The sequence below is a fragment of the Bidens hawaiensis genome, unplaced genomic scaffold (genome assembly GCF_021521415.1).
Source record: "Bidens hawaiensis isolate Kalapana, Puna unplaced genomic scaffold, B.hawaiensis_p1.1 tig00025700_1, whole genome shotgun sequence".
NCBI lineage: Eukaryota > Viridiplantae > Streptophyta > Magnoliopsida > Asterales > Asteraceae > Bidens > Bidens hawaiensis.
Window position 1 is genome coordinate 249,491 of NW_027494109.1, and position 13,359 is coordinate 262,849.

Consider the following 13,359-nt stretch of genomic DNA (forward strand, 5'->3'; position numbering starts at 1 on the left):
TATTTGTGGATGTTGATCGTCTCTATTTTTGTTGAATCGGTTCTGATTGCTGGTGCATTTGTTTATGTTCTGCATTGTGATTTATGACTCTCGTATGATCCTACTTGATCTGCATACTTTGATTTGATAGTGTTTCAGTTTGATTCGAGTTTGGTAGTTTGGAAAAACTTATAGATGTTTTGTTTATTTCAGGCATGAACATTGATTGTGCTTCACGGCTTGAGTGCGAGTGCGAGGGCATATCGGTTTTTAGGTCATTTTCTCCGTGTTTGGGGATACTCACAAAATATAAAAAGAATTCAGTGATAAATTGCAGATGCTAAGTTTTGCTTTTAATTCAGTGTGCTGATTATAGTTCAGTGTGTTGATTATTTCGTTGGATAGTTTCTTAAGAGCGGTGTGTTCATTAGTTTGATTAAAGAATAATGGGATTGCCACAAGATTCATACATTGGTACTCCTGCGGTTGTAGGGGCATCAAGCACATTGGAGAACAATTTGCCTCTAATTGATGATGGCTCTTGTAATTTGACTGCTATGAAAGCAGACATTGCGAGTGAAAGCCTTGGTCATTCGTTTGATTCTGCATTGGAGAAGTTTGAATATGCAGATTCTGTTATGAGAGAGTCCACTGATGTGGTGGATGCTCACCATCAGGGGTTAAAAACTGGTTCAAAAAATAATGCTTCATTTATAAAAAGAATCGTGGGATTTGAATCTGACAAAACGGATGCATCCTTGGATGCATCTACTGCTAACATCAACATGAGTGAAAAGAAAACGAGCGTGTCAATGGCGAGGAAGAGAATGTTGTCACCATTAAAAACTATGTTTTCTTCCCAACCATTTGATGGTGATTGTATAGATACTGGTTGTGTGCATGCTAATACGGACGATCAAAAGGTGAAAAATTACAAGAAAGCAAATATAGGAATCGATATACCTGCTAGTTTTTCAACAGATGGAACCGTTCTTGAGGAAAATGAAGTGTTATCTTCATTCTTTCCACCAGGGTTCACGGATTTTGAAAATTCAAGTAAGTCAAGATTGCAGACCAGCCTGATACCAGTACCAACAGACAAAGTGACCATGACCCGTTCTTCATCCCCGCTAGATCCAAGATTAAGTAATGTGGACTATAGGATGTCAAGCAAGTCATTTGAAGAAGTTGGTTGTTTATTTGATGAAATCGGATCATGTTCTCCTAAAAGTTACACTGGAAAGAGTTGGCCTTTTCACAAAGATTTGGAAACTAGCAATAATATTCAGAAACTAAGGGGCAGAAAACGGGGTCTGCCTGTAATGAGGTCGTTGGTCGGTTCTTTTGAAGAATCATTGTTATCTGGTCGGCTTTCATCAGGTGACATTAGCAAGGTTAGCACAAGGTTTTCTAGGATGGTGTGTTGCATAAAAGTCGGCGTTATCTCTAATATACTCTGCACATTTGTGTGCAGAAAATTGACGGGTTTCTGGCTGTACTAAGTGTAAGTGGTGGAAGCTTCTCGCCAAAAGCCCGGAAACTTCCTTTTGCAGTTACCAGTGTTGATGGAGATAATTACTTATTGTACCATGCTTCGATAGATCTTGCTGGCAATTCCTCATCAAGCAATTCAAGAAGCCAAAATAGGGAAAATTGCATTAAAAATGATGATTATCAAAGTAGCAAGAGTCGTTTGCGAATTCCTATGAAAGGGCGGATACAACTGGTAAATGAGATACTTATTCATTTTAAGTTTCAAGAAAACTAACATTTTTGCAATTTTACTTGATGAGTTTATCTCTAACCGAGCATAATGTTGGTATTAGTGGTTTAATGATCATATCATATTGTCATGTTACTGTCATAAAAGTTATCATGTAGTTTAAGTTTGATCCTTGACGATCTTATTTGATTCTCCCACAGGTTTTAAGTAATCCAGAGAAGACACCTCTTCATACTTTTTTCTGTAATTATGATTTGAGTGATATGCCAGCTGGCACAAAGGTAACTTTAATATTTAAGCTTCGTACGAGTGATGCACAAACTGAAATATTTTTTTTTTATTTTTTTATTTGACATTATGTATAAACATCATTGTTTTCTTCAATTACTTTACTTTCGCTGATCAACTGTGATGTAGACTTTTCTACGGCATAAGGTGACTTTGAGTTCAGAAAATGCTTGCTCTGGTCAAACCATCACAAGAAATGAACCTGCTAGGTGCAACGGTTTTACCTGCCAGGTGGATGGTGATCTGGCTTCCAGCTGGCGGGATACCTCCAGTAAATATAAAAATGGTGCTCTACGCTATGCTCTTCACCTTCGTTTTCTCTGTCCTCATAGAAAATGCTCAAGATTGGTTCAAAAGTTTGAATCTGATTCATTTTCTCAATCTGAAAAAAACAATTTAAATAATAATGAGGAAAGAAAGTTTTTTCTGTGTAGTGATTTGAAGGTGGTGTTCCCTCAACGCCACTCGGATGCAGATGAGGGGAAGGTATGCTCATATTATGTGGTGTATATATCTACTTAAAACTGATTATGTATTGAACCTATACTATGTTGTGTCCGTTATTAATTACTGACATGGATTTAATGGCGGCGGGTAACAGTTACATGCTGAATATCATTTCCCTGAAGATCCAAAGTACTTTAATATCGACTTCTGACATGTATCTATCTGAGGTTAAAGAACATATGTTTTTAAAGAACAAGGAGTTCCATCAGTTTTGGTTTCTTATGTTGGGGTTGGTTTGTGAGGAAGCAACCAAATGCAATTGTGGAAATTTGAAAATAAATATGAAGGCCTATAAGTATATGATTTACATTTGTTTTTTGTTTAGAGGTATGATGCTTGTAATATTAAAAGCATTTGGTACTCTCATGTTTGTGCCATCATGGTATGGTATGTTGTTTATACAATACAATTTGCATACAATATTTGTTCATATGGTATGGTATGTTATATGATAAATAAATATACAACATATATTATTATTAAAGTTCTAAATATACGTAAAAGTAATTATATAATTACTCAAATAATATACAAGTTGAGTCCGAGTTCATAATATTACTCACGAACTTGGATTTGAGTTTTAGACATAGAGCTCGAAACACATCATGCTTAGTTCTTTTTAACTTAAAAAGAATTGAGCTCAAACTCTTTTAGATCCGGGGCTTTGTTTACAGCATTGGATTGGCCGATTTTAGAGAGTAAAGAGTAAATGGTTTTTATCAAATAAATGAATAATTAGACTTGTATTGAAGAATTGAAGAGTAACATCCAAGCCCAAGAAAAGCCCACATCACAATATGTTTGTTTATTGGATCGGTTTTCCGTTTATTCAAATTTGAAAGATCAATTCATAATTTCATATAACATGAATTACTGAAACCTATTTTAAATATTTAAATTCAAATTAGAAATCAACTCAATTCGAATTGAATATGTGTTTTCAGACAATATTGGCTTTTGACTGACTATGTGCTAATGATGATTGGTAACAAAGATAAAATACGGTTCACCCAACATTAGCTTCACCATAGATATTTCGATTCTTAGGGCATTAGTAAGGGAGATTAAAGATCATGATGGTGGACTTGAACCGTAGAGCAACCTGCTAACTATGATTTTAAAGGAAGACCGACAAAATCAGTCGGTTGAGTAAGTCACCACGACCGGCTGGTTTGACGTTTCAACAGTTCATTTAGGCGATTTTAACCATCTTTCTTTTACACTTCAAAATCATTTGGCTTGTATCAACACTTACAAAAATGAAAATGAACGTAAATAAATAAATAATGAATGTTAAACAACACATGGCCATTTCAAGTTCCAAACCACACCGAACCATTAGACTAGCAAAACTGGATCCCAAACCAGTCAAACCATGATAATCACTCTAAACACCACTAATAATCAAACACAAATAGCCATCTACTGGTAACAGCATACAGCATACTTTATAATCTATTTTCTAAAGCTAAAATCATTAAAAATATCATATCATATAATATCATATTCAACCGCATAGACAATAAGAAAACATCTTCCCTTCACCAACACTAGCAGCATTGTTCTTTAAACCCTAATGTTGGCACACAACTAATAAAATAATAATAACAATCAAAACCTAAATTCCTTAATTCCCAAAGCAGCAGCAGCAATTAACTTAACCTAACCTCCTTTAAATCAATCAAGCATCATTATCCTTTTCAATCCGCACTCCGGAAGGCGCTGTACCACGCCGCGTCCTGGACGGAAGAATGTCATCCAAATCCACCTCCGCCAACGGATCATCAGACAAATCATCATCACCGTCCGATTCACCACTACCACCACCACCATCAGATTCATCAGAATCAGATTCATCATCTTCAGAATCTTCAATCATCTTTCCTTTACCTTTATCATCCTTCAGTATCCCCTTACCCTTTCGATCAATTTCACCTTCACCGTTTGAATGCTCATCTTCATCATCATCAGAATCATCTTCATCGTCGTAATTGACTTCGAAGTCTTCTTCTTCGTCTTGAATTTCGTCGTTTTTGGTGATGGATTTGTCTTCTTCTTCGACGGCGGCGTTGTCTGGCCGGAGTTTCTTGGTGGAGTCGTCGTCAGCTAGGGTTTCCGACGGTTGCTTTCGCTTGGGGGGAAGTACATTTGGTTCTTCACTGTTATTATTGAGCTCTGCCATGGCTTCCTTCAAGGTTCTGGTTCAAAACCCGTTGTTGTCTATTTAGGGATTTTATTATTATTACCAGTGATTCGTACACTCTTTGTTGTTTGGGTACGGGTTTTAAGCGTTTGATGGGCCGATCCACTAATTATTGGGTCTAGGCCAGCCCAAGTAATTTTTCATTTTTCATTCTTTTTTAGTATTACTCCCTCCGTCTGAGTCTGAGTATGACATAAAGAAAGGAAAAGAAATAGATGAAAAGAAAAAAAAAAGTGTGTTTCTGAGCTTTTTTTGTTGGAAGGAAATAACAAAAATGGTGTTTGGAGATTCATTAAAGGAAAGAAAGGAAAGGAAAGAAGGAGTAAAATGGAAGGAAAATGTTTCTTTCCAAATTGGAAGGAAAGTGAAAGGGAAAGAGTAGAATGGAAAGGAAAAACTTTCCTTTCCTTTCATTTCATTTCAATTCTTTTGATAAATGAACTCGGGAACACAGAATGTCCATTTTTTCATTTTTGGTTGTCCCAATTTAAATGTCATTGCTATACATATACATTCAATTTTCAATTGTGCCCTTACTATTACATATAATGGATTTTTTAGCCAAGAAAGAAAAATGTCTTTTAGTCATAATAACTTAAAGGACATTATCGTCATTTTATAGCTCATAAAATAAAATGATCAAACATTTTTTAATCTATGTGTTTTGGGTCACATGACATTTAAAATGGGATAAAAAGAGTAATACTTTTTCTTAATAGCCAAATATTTTATTTACACTTGAACCCTTGACCGAGTCACACACTTTAATAATAAACCAAAGTCTCTTTAATTTATGTTCATATGATTTCTATTTGTAGATATCTAAAGTAGTATATGCTTTTTACCAATGTTGTAAAAGTGGGTTTCTAAGGCCAAGTACTCATCGAGTACTCGCTATAAAGTATATCGTCGAGACGAGTTTCTTTAATTCGTCATAGTTACTAGGAATTGATTAAAGGTGGTCACCCTCAGTCAGAATTGTAACTAGTCGGTGAACTTAGGCCGATTTTGGCTTAAGAAAATAAAACATAACTCGTATTTCTTTAATATTAAAGAATAACCATCATTTTTTACTTAAACACCGGCAATTTAGAGAATAATTGATTATTTAAAAATGCATTTATCTTATTTATATTGATCTTTACCTATTTTGTTAAAAATATTAGTAAATTTTTTATATTTGACATATATATAATATCCAAAAATTAATTTTCTTTATATTTACCATGTCCGGGTACACCGAACTTCCCAGTCAGCCACCTAGGATCCGTCTACCGACTTTTGCAACATTGCTTTTTACATTACAATGCTAGCTTAACTAAGTATACTCTTACATTAAAAAGATAACTTAACGTTTGAAAAATGTTTTTGTTATTTTGTTTTCATGTATTTTTCAAACGAAAAAAAATACTATAATCTATATTTATATCTAAACTTTGTAATAAAAAAAAGTTTTGTGACTTATCACTTTCATATTAAACCTCAAACTTTTTAATAAGTTTATAATAAAACAATGTTTACCATTCTTAAAATTTTATGTTTTGTTAATTTAATAGTTACTTTATATTTTTAAAATAATTGTAATGTATAATTATTTATTATTGGTGTTTTATTGCTTTTTGATTCATTTACTTTGTGTTAAAACTAAAAACTCATTAGAAAATAAATCTGTATTATTTATTTTAAAATTGTTGTAAAAACCCGTTGTATAATGATTGTGTGTAAACAATGTTTGATGGATTTATTGACAATATATATCAATTATTTATTAAATATTATATTTTCATGAGTTTTAAATATATAAACATTTTACAAATTTAAACTTATCTAACTATACTATTAAAGCAATAGGCTTTATGTCAAAATCTCCCATTCCTATTGGTTGGTGACTATACTTACCATGTATATCAATGGCTTCTCTATTTTTCATCTTAATAAAATAAATCAAACATATATTTAAATAAGATTTATCAATACTATTAAAGTATTTTCTTTCATCTTTCATTTAATGTTTAATTTTGAATTTTAAATATTTTATAATTATGTTTGAACTTAATAATTCTAACTATAGTTATGTTTTATAACTAATTTCATTTTATTATTTTTGGTTTATTTCATTCACAACCTTTTTTTCTTCACATCAGGATTAATTTTTTTAAATAATATATATAGATAACATATAATATATGGATTTAATATATAAGAGATTACGGATTTAATATATAATATATAATTTAGATAATTACTTGATATTTCATCAACAGAAGAGATAACGGATTTAATATAGAGATTGGTGATTTTAAATATTCTAATTGATTATATTGGATTTAAATCAAATAATATACAATAATTGATTTTAGCGAATATAGTAAAACTTAATGATGGTTAATCATAACAAATATACGTAATAAATAATCAAATCAAATAATATACAGATTGGTGATTTTACCTATTGACTGATTTAAATAATTGGTGATTTAAAATAAGAAAATAGATTATATTGGATAAATTAAAACACTAGACATCATAGTATCCGGAGCATGTTAATAAATAAATACAAAATTAGTAAATTTTATTTTCACACCTTATATGAATTACATTACAATTGATGTTTAAATGTTTAAATATAGTCAACTTTTAGATTAAATAATATTACATTTATTCTAATCTAATTTTGTAACATTGCATTTTAGTAAATTCAAAATTTGAAAATCCATTAATTATGATTTCCATTCTATTCGTTCTTACTAAGTTTTTAGAAATTTTTTGAAATTTCTTACATTTTTGTTTCTAATCAGGTAACCTTCCTAAATTAAAAGGTCTCCCATAATTCGTCTCAATTAATTAAATATTTTACTAACCATCCTTAAGATTTACTATAAATACAAATGTTGACCTATTGACTGATTTAAATTACATTTCATAATATATGGTGTTATAATTGATGTTTAAATGTTTAAATATAGTCAACATTTAGATTTATATTACGGATTTAAATTCAAAATTTGAAAATTCCGTTAATTACAATTTCCCTTTTATTCGTTCTTACTAAAAGTTTTTTGAAATATTTTTAAATTTACTAAATTTTTGTTTATAATCAATTAGCTATATACATTCCTTCTATAAATGAGTCTTCCATAATTCATTTTGTATAAATACGTAACTTTGATAGGGTAATTCTTACACAATCAAACCCTTTTTAGCAAAACCGATTAGCCTTGTGCCAAAGGTTTTTATTTTGGGTTGTTTTTATTATATCGTCCATTTTTGTATTCATATTTTGGCTTAAAAGTGTTATTTTTCTAAATGATATTTTTGTTTTTTAAAATTTTTCACCACTAGCAAGATGGAGCCAACAAATATCACCATGTTGAACCAATTGGACGTTCTTAACAGTGAGTTAATCCTAAAGGTGCGTATTTTGAAACTTTGGCGGCTGAAGGACAATTCAAATCCCATATTTTAATTGCTATATAATTTTTTTATAATCTCTTTAGGTTGTAAATCAAAATCCAAGATTGAATTAATATGTTGAAGTTATTACGGTTTTCCGGTAACGTTTTCCGGTAAGGTTTTATATTACTTTGTTATAATATCTTTAGATTCTATATCAAAGTCCAATATTAAACTGATAATTTTCCGTTTTTGTTTGTATTTATATTAATATTTATATGATTTTTTCTTATAATAATTTAAGGTTATATATCAAAATCGAAGATTCAATGGAGATCTTCACTATTTCATTTTTTCGGTAACGCGATTCAAATTTTCCAGTTGTAATATCGTGACTCGTCAATTTCAGGTTAACTCCGTTAATCCGAACTCCGTTAATATAAATTTAAGATCACACGAACCATAACGCATATCTCATTACATTTAAACTAGGGTTTAGATGACGCGTGACAATCACTACACAAGTAGTCTTTCGGAATTTCACCGAAACACACACGAGTCGACTCAAACCGTTGGTGAACAAACAATAAATATCATGAACAAGTATTTGATAATTAAGGTGTTAAGCTTATGTGTTACTTGGTAATTATGTGTATAAAGTTTACTATAAATTATATAGACAAATGTGTGCCAGAAATTGGTTAATTAGAAGATTAGATGGGCTAAGTGTAATATAATTGATATTAATCAGATTATTACATAACCCTTATCCTCCTCCCTCCCATATACGATCGTCTCTTTCCCCCTCCCTCCTCTTGGCAGCCGTGAACACCCACACACACACATACAATCTCCTTGCAAGCTTGTTTGAAGAATTAAAGTGCTAGCCAGGTAAATTACATCCTCTCTAGTTTATTTCATTGAGTTAATTGCATGATTAAGAATAATAAACATAAACCCTAGATGTTAAAACTATTGATTTTTGATAGATTATGAGTCTAGAGGGTTGCTTGCATGGTTAATTGTTCATAGGATGATAGTTTGTTGAGTTTTGATGAAAACTAATGCTGGACAGATTGTTGAATTCGTGTTTGGATGACTGTAACTCGATTTTAATTACATGTTTTGATGTGATTGTTGATTCTATAATATACTAGGTCGAGTCTAGTTTCTGAAAAGTCCGAGTTTGTAAATTTTGTACGTGTAAAAGTTTGTTTTTATTATTTTACAAAACTGTTGTGTAAGGCTGATTCGGGAGACCTGCTATTAGGCTGTTTTGCGACTAAGATATCTCATAAACGACAAGACCAAATGAGTTGGTTCCACTTCTGGAAGTTAATATTTTGAGTTATGAATCTAACCCAATTGGTCTTGCATTAATTGGATTTGTCATTTAACGGGAATAACAAATAACATTCTGTTGCGCATGATAATGATTGTTGTGTGCTTTCTGTGATGTTTTAATCATTGTGATAAAACCGAAGATCATAATAATATAATAAAAATATTTTTAGAGACCTAACTCAAGTATGTTTCTGTGATGATTTTTGGTGATTTATTGGACATGTTAGGATATGTTAAATAGATTAATCTTGTCGAGTGAAAATCTGTCTGGACAATTTAGCTGCTGTATTACTTGAATTGTCATGAAAAGTGCATAATTGATCGATGTTTGCTATGTTTTGACCAAATTGCCCTTGTGGTGGATAAGTGCTAGTAATGTATAATTTTAATACTTGACACTTAATTAGTTGTTCACACATGTAATCACCAACGTGTTTGTCGAGTCGCACTTATTTCACAAATGGAACACGAAACGCATCTCATGCATAAGTTGTATGTGTCGAGTCTAGGGACTCACTTGTAGTTTAAATACTTAGAAAATCTCATTTTTGTTAGAGCACTAGTGAGGATTTTCTGTGACGCACACCTCTCTCGGATTCTTTTTGATTTTTCTTCGCAAACAGTGAGTTTCACGTCCCCTTTATACTCTTTTTAAACGCTTTTATTTGAGGGAGATAACATACTCCAACGCTGTAGATTTTGTTTACTTTTTATATATCACTTGTAAGGCTAAGTGGCAAACAAACCAGCTAAAATCCTTCATAACATCGAACCGGTTAATATTTGGATAATAGCGAGTCATTGTTGAGTAGTACTACTGGGTTTGACAAACCCCACCCAACTCTAAACTCGACTGTAGGTAGAGTGGGTGTAATCTTGGCTAACACATTTCCATGATCGTGGTTGACATGGTGGCAAGACAATTGATAAACAGTCAGCTTCGGTGTCGAACACTTAGTAATACATGCTTGATAGGTTAGCTACCTATTGATATATAATTGACTTAACATTATCTGGTAACGCAAAACGTAAACGCAAACGCTTTATTTATATAAACTTGTGAACTCACCAACCCTGTGTTGACACTTTTAGTATGTTATTCTCAGGTAGCCGAGACGGACGCGCGGTATAGGAACATGCATTCGCTAACACATTCACTTGAAAACTTCTTTTAATTTTATCTTAATAACTTGGGTTTTTAAGTCGTCCTGTGTGGCGCAAACTTTTTGGTTTACAAATTTACGCTTCCGCATTTTATTTAAGACTTGATGTCTTGTTGGTTTGAAAACTTTAAACATGGTGTTTGATTATAACTAATGATCCCGATCCTGTTAGTTCACACCCTCTGACGGTAAAACTCCGTTAGTGGATTTTGAGGGTGTGACAAATATAACATCAATTTTAGATTTTTTCACATGATTCAAATCTTCCATAATTTGTAATATATTTATTATGTGATATTAATATTAATATTTAATTTTATCATTTCAGGTTATTGTCCCTAACTTGGTACAGCTAATTTCATGGATTGAGAATTGTTTGATAAGATATCTTTTATTTTTGTTTAATATTGATTTATATTTATGTTAGTATTAATGTATTTATTTATTTTTCATAATTTATGTAATTTAATTGATTATTATATAATCCCGAAATGAAATTTAGTTGATTATTCTATAATACATTAAATTATCTATAATAAGATAATCAATCTTATATTGTTGTTGGTCAAAATCCAATTATATTGAATTGGTTTAAATAACATTTACATATTTGATTATATTGAATATGTTTAAATAACAACAATTTGAATAAATTAACGATTTGACTCAATTTGACCATTTATATTGAATAGGTTTAAATAAAATTTACTTATTTAAACATAATTCTCATTCATAATTTGACTAAATTTTTTCAACTCTTTTTATTTTTTTGAATATCATCCATAAATATAAACTCATTTTATAATTATTCAATACTCATACATTAAATAAAATAAATATTAGTATCTTCTAAATATTTCAAGTTATTGTGAATTTAATGTCAATTTCAACTAAATTCCTTAAGTGAATAATAAAAATTATTTATTTGAACTATTTTGAAATTCGAATTCTACATCACTTACAAAAATAGGTTATATAGTTAATAATCCGGTGCTCACGTACATTATAGAATCTTTAATACATTTGACCAATTTAATATGTCTTTATTATAATTTTTTAATTATCGTGTTTTAATTAAGGTAACCAATAAATTATTATTGTTAATTAATTAATGTATTTACGTTTTTATAAAGATTCTTATAATACATGTTATAGTTAGGTTAGGTGATATAATGTTTTAAACACGATTAATTACAATATAATTAAAATTGATATGTTTAAATCTACACCATATTTCAAGCTAGAGCATAAAATTAGTAATGTACAAGAATAAGTTAGTAATTTATATTTATTACCATTAATATAATTAATCATATCAATTAAACGAATTTTGATAACTGGTATGAATTGTCAATTCCCATATATCTAAATTAGACCCAGTTAACAATAACATAAATAATTAAGCCTAGAATATAACTTTGTTTAGCTTTTTAAAAAGTAATGTATACTAATTAAGCCTATATATTAAAATAATTTTTACTAGAGATGGGATATGAAATTGAAAATTTTAATCGAGTCAACTAATTAAAAATAAATGTATAAATTAACTTCAAAGGATGTTTATTATACGGGATATGTCACAATTAACTAAGCCTATGTATATACTATATTTCTTTATTAAAATGATGTTTACTAAGGAATGGATAATTTACTCTATGATAAATCATTTAATAGTTTTCTTAATTTACTTTATGATAGTCATTTATTAAAATTAATTACTTTCTATAATAAAAATGGTGAGACTAACTTTTCTAATATCATTAAATATCTCAAAATTCAAAATCGTTTGAATAACCGGATTAAAATCACATTTAATTACCAAAACCACATATCATTCAGTTTACCATAATTATGCAAAATCATCAGTTTATGAATTAATTGTAATTAAAATCTTTAATTATTCTCTATATAAATGGGAAAATGTGTTGACTTTTTTAATCTTTAAGAAACTAAGAGATTCAGTTTCACAACATTTGATACCAAGCTTAATAACATATTTTCATATTTAATTTATTTATTATGTTTACTTAAATTTATATCATTGACTTTTGTAGGAATTATTAAAAGCTTTTTTGAGACAGTTTTATGGTGATGACTGATGACGCCCCATGTGGAGGTATAATGAATAGGACGAATAATACTATTATACAATAGTAAGCTTCAATTACTGTAACAACTCGGACATTTCAAAACCTATATATGCATATATATATATTTATTTTTATATTTTTTTTAAACCCGACCCATTTCGATGTTCGGGAATTTTATCGCCTTTATTGAGAAAATTTTAATATTATTATATTATTATTTAATTACTTATATAACATATAATTATAACTTTCATGATTTGGCAAAAAATAACCCACACTTAAACTCTTATCCCTTATTGTTGCCATCCTCAAACATCAAGGACTAAAAAGGAAATTTTGTTATAATCCATTTTATCAAACTGGATATCCATCATCCAAACCCGAACCCATATTCATTTCTTGCACCCGATAGCTTAATCACTTGACTTGGACCGTAATGTTCGTGTTATTAGTGATGATTGATCTAGTATATATCTTGTTTACACTATTTTTGGCCTAAATCACGATCTAATTATGCTAATACAATCAATCATGACCCGTTCCTCCTTATTAACGAGCCGACACTATTAAATACTTATTATACACAAAATCGTTTGTATTAATTCAATTAAATGCTAGGATACAATATCCTAACCCTAGAGAACCTTAACCCTATACTTAATTCGATCA

The 13,359-nt window shown here is 30.1% G+C and overlaps 1 protein-coding gene across 1 annotated transcript; it reads left to right on the forward strand.

Moving 5' to 3' along the window:
* Positions 1–425: 425 nt before the first annotated feature.
* On the forward strand, positions 426–2,873 carry LOC143572041 (uncharacterized). The gene is made up of 5 exons (XM_077057309.1): positions 426–1,373; positions 1,454–1,705; positions 1,903–1,983; positions 2,120–2,476; positions 2,592–2,873. The coding sequence occupies exons 1-5, from the start codon at positions 426–428 to the stop codon at positions 2,646–2,648; spliced, it is 1,695 nt and encodes a 564-aa protein (XP_076913424.1). The 3' UTR covers positions 2,649–2,873.
* Positions 2,874–13,359: the final 10,486 nt, after the last annotated feature.

What these genes read in the sequence shown, in the direction of transcription:
- LOC143572041 (XM_077057309.1), top strand. Translation starts at nt 426, where the DNA reads ATGGGATTGCCACAAGATTCATACATTGGTACTCCTGCGGTTGTAGGG. An exon ending in CATCAGGTGACATTAGCAAG is followed by an intron (nt 1,374 to 1,453) that starts GTTAGCACAAGG and finishes ATTTGTGTGCAG; the next exon opens with AAAATTGACGGGTTTCTGGC. An exon ending in CGGATGCAGATGAGGGGAAG is followed by an intron (nt 2,477 to 2,591) that starts GTATGCTCATAT and finishes GGCGGGTAACAG; the next exon opens with TTACATGCTGAATATCATTT.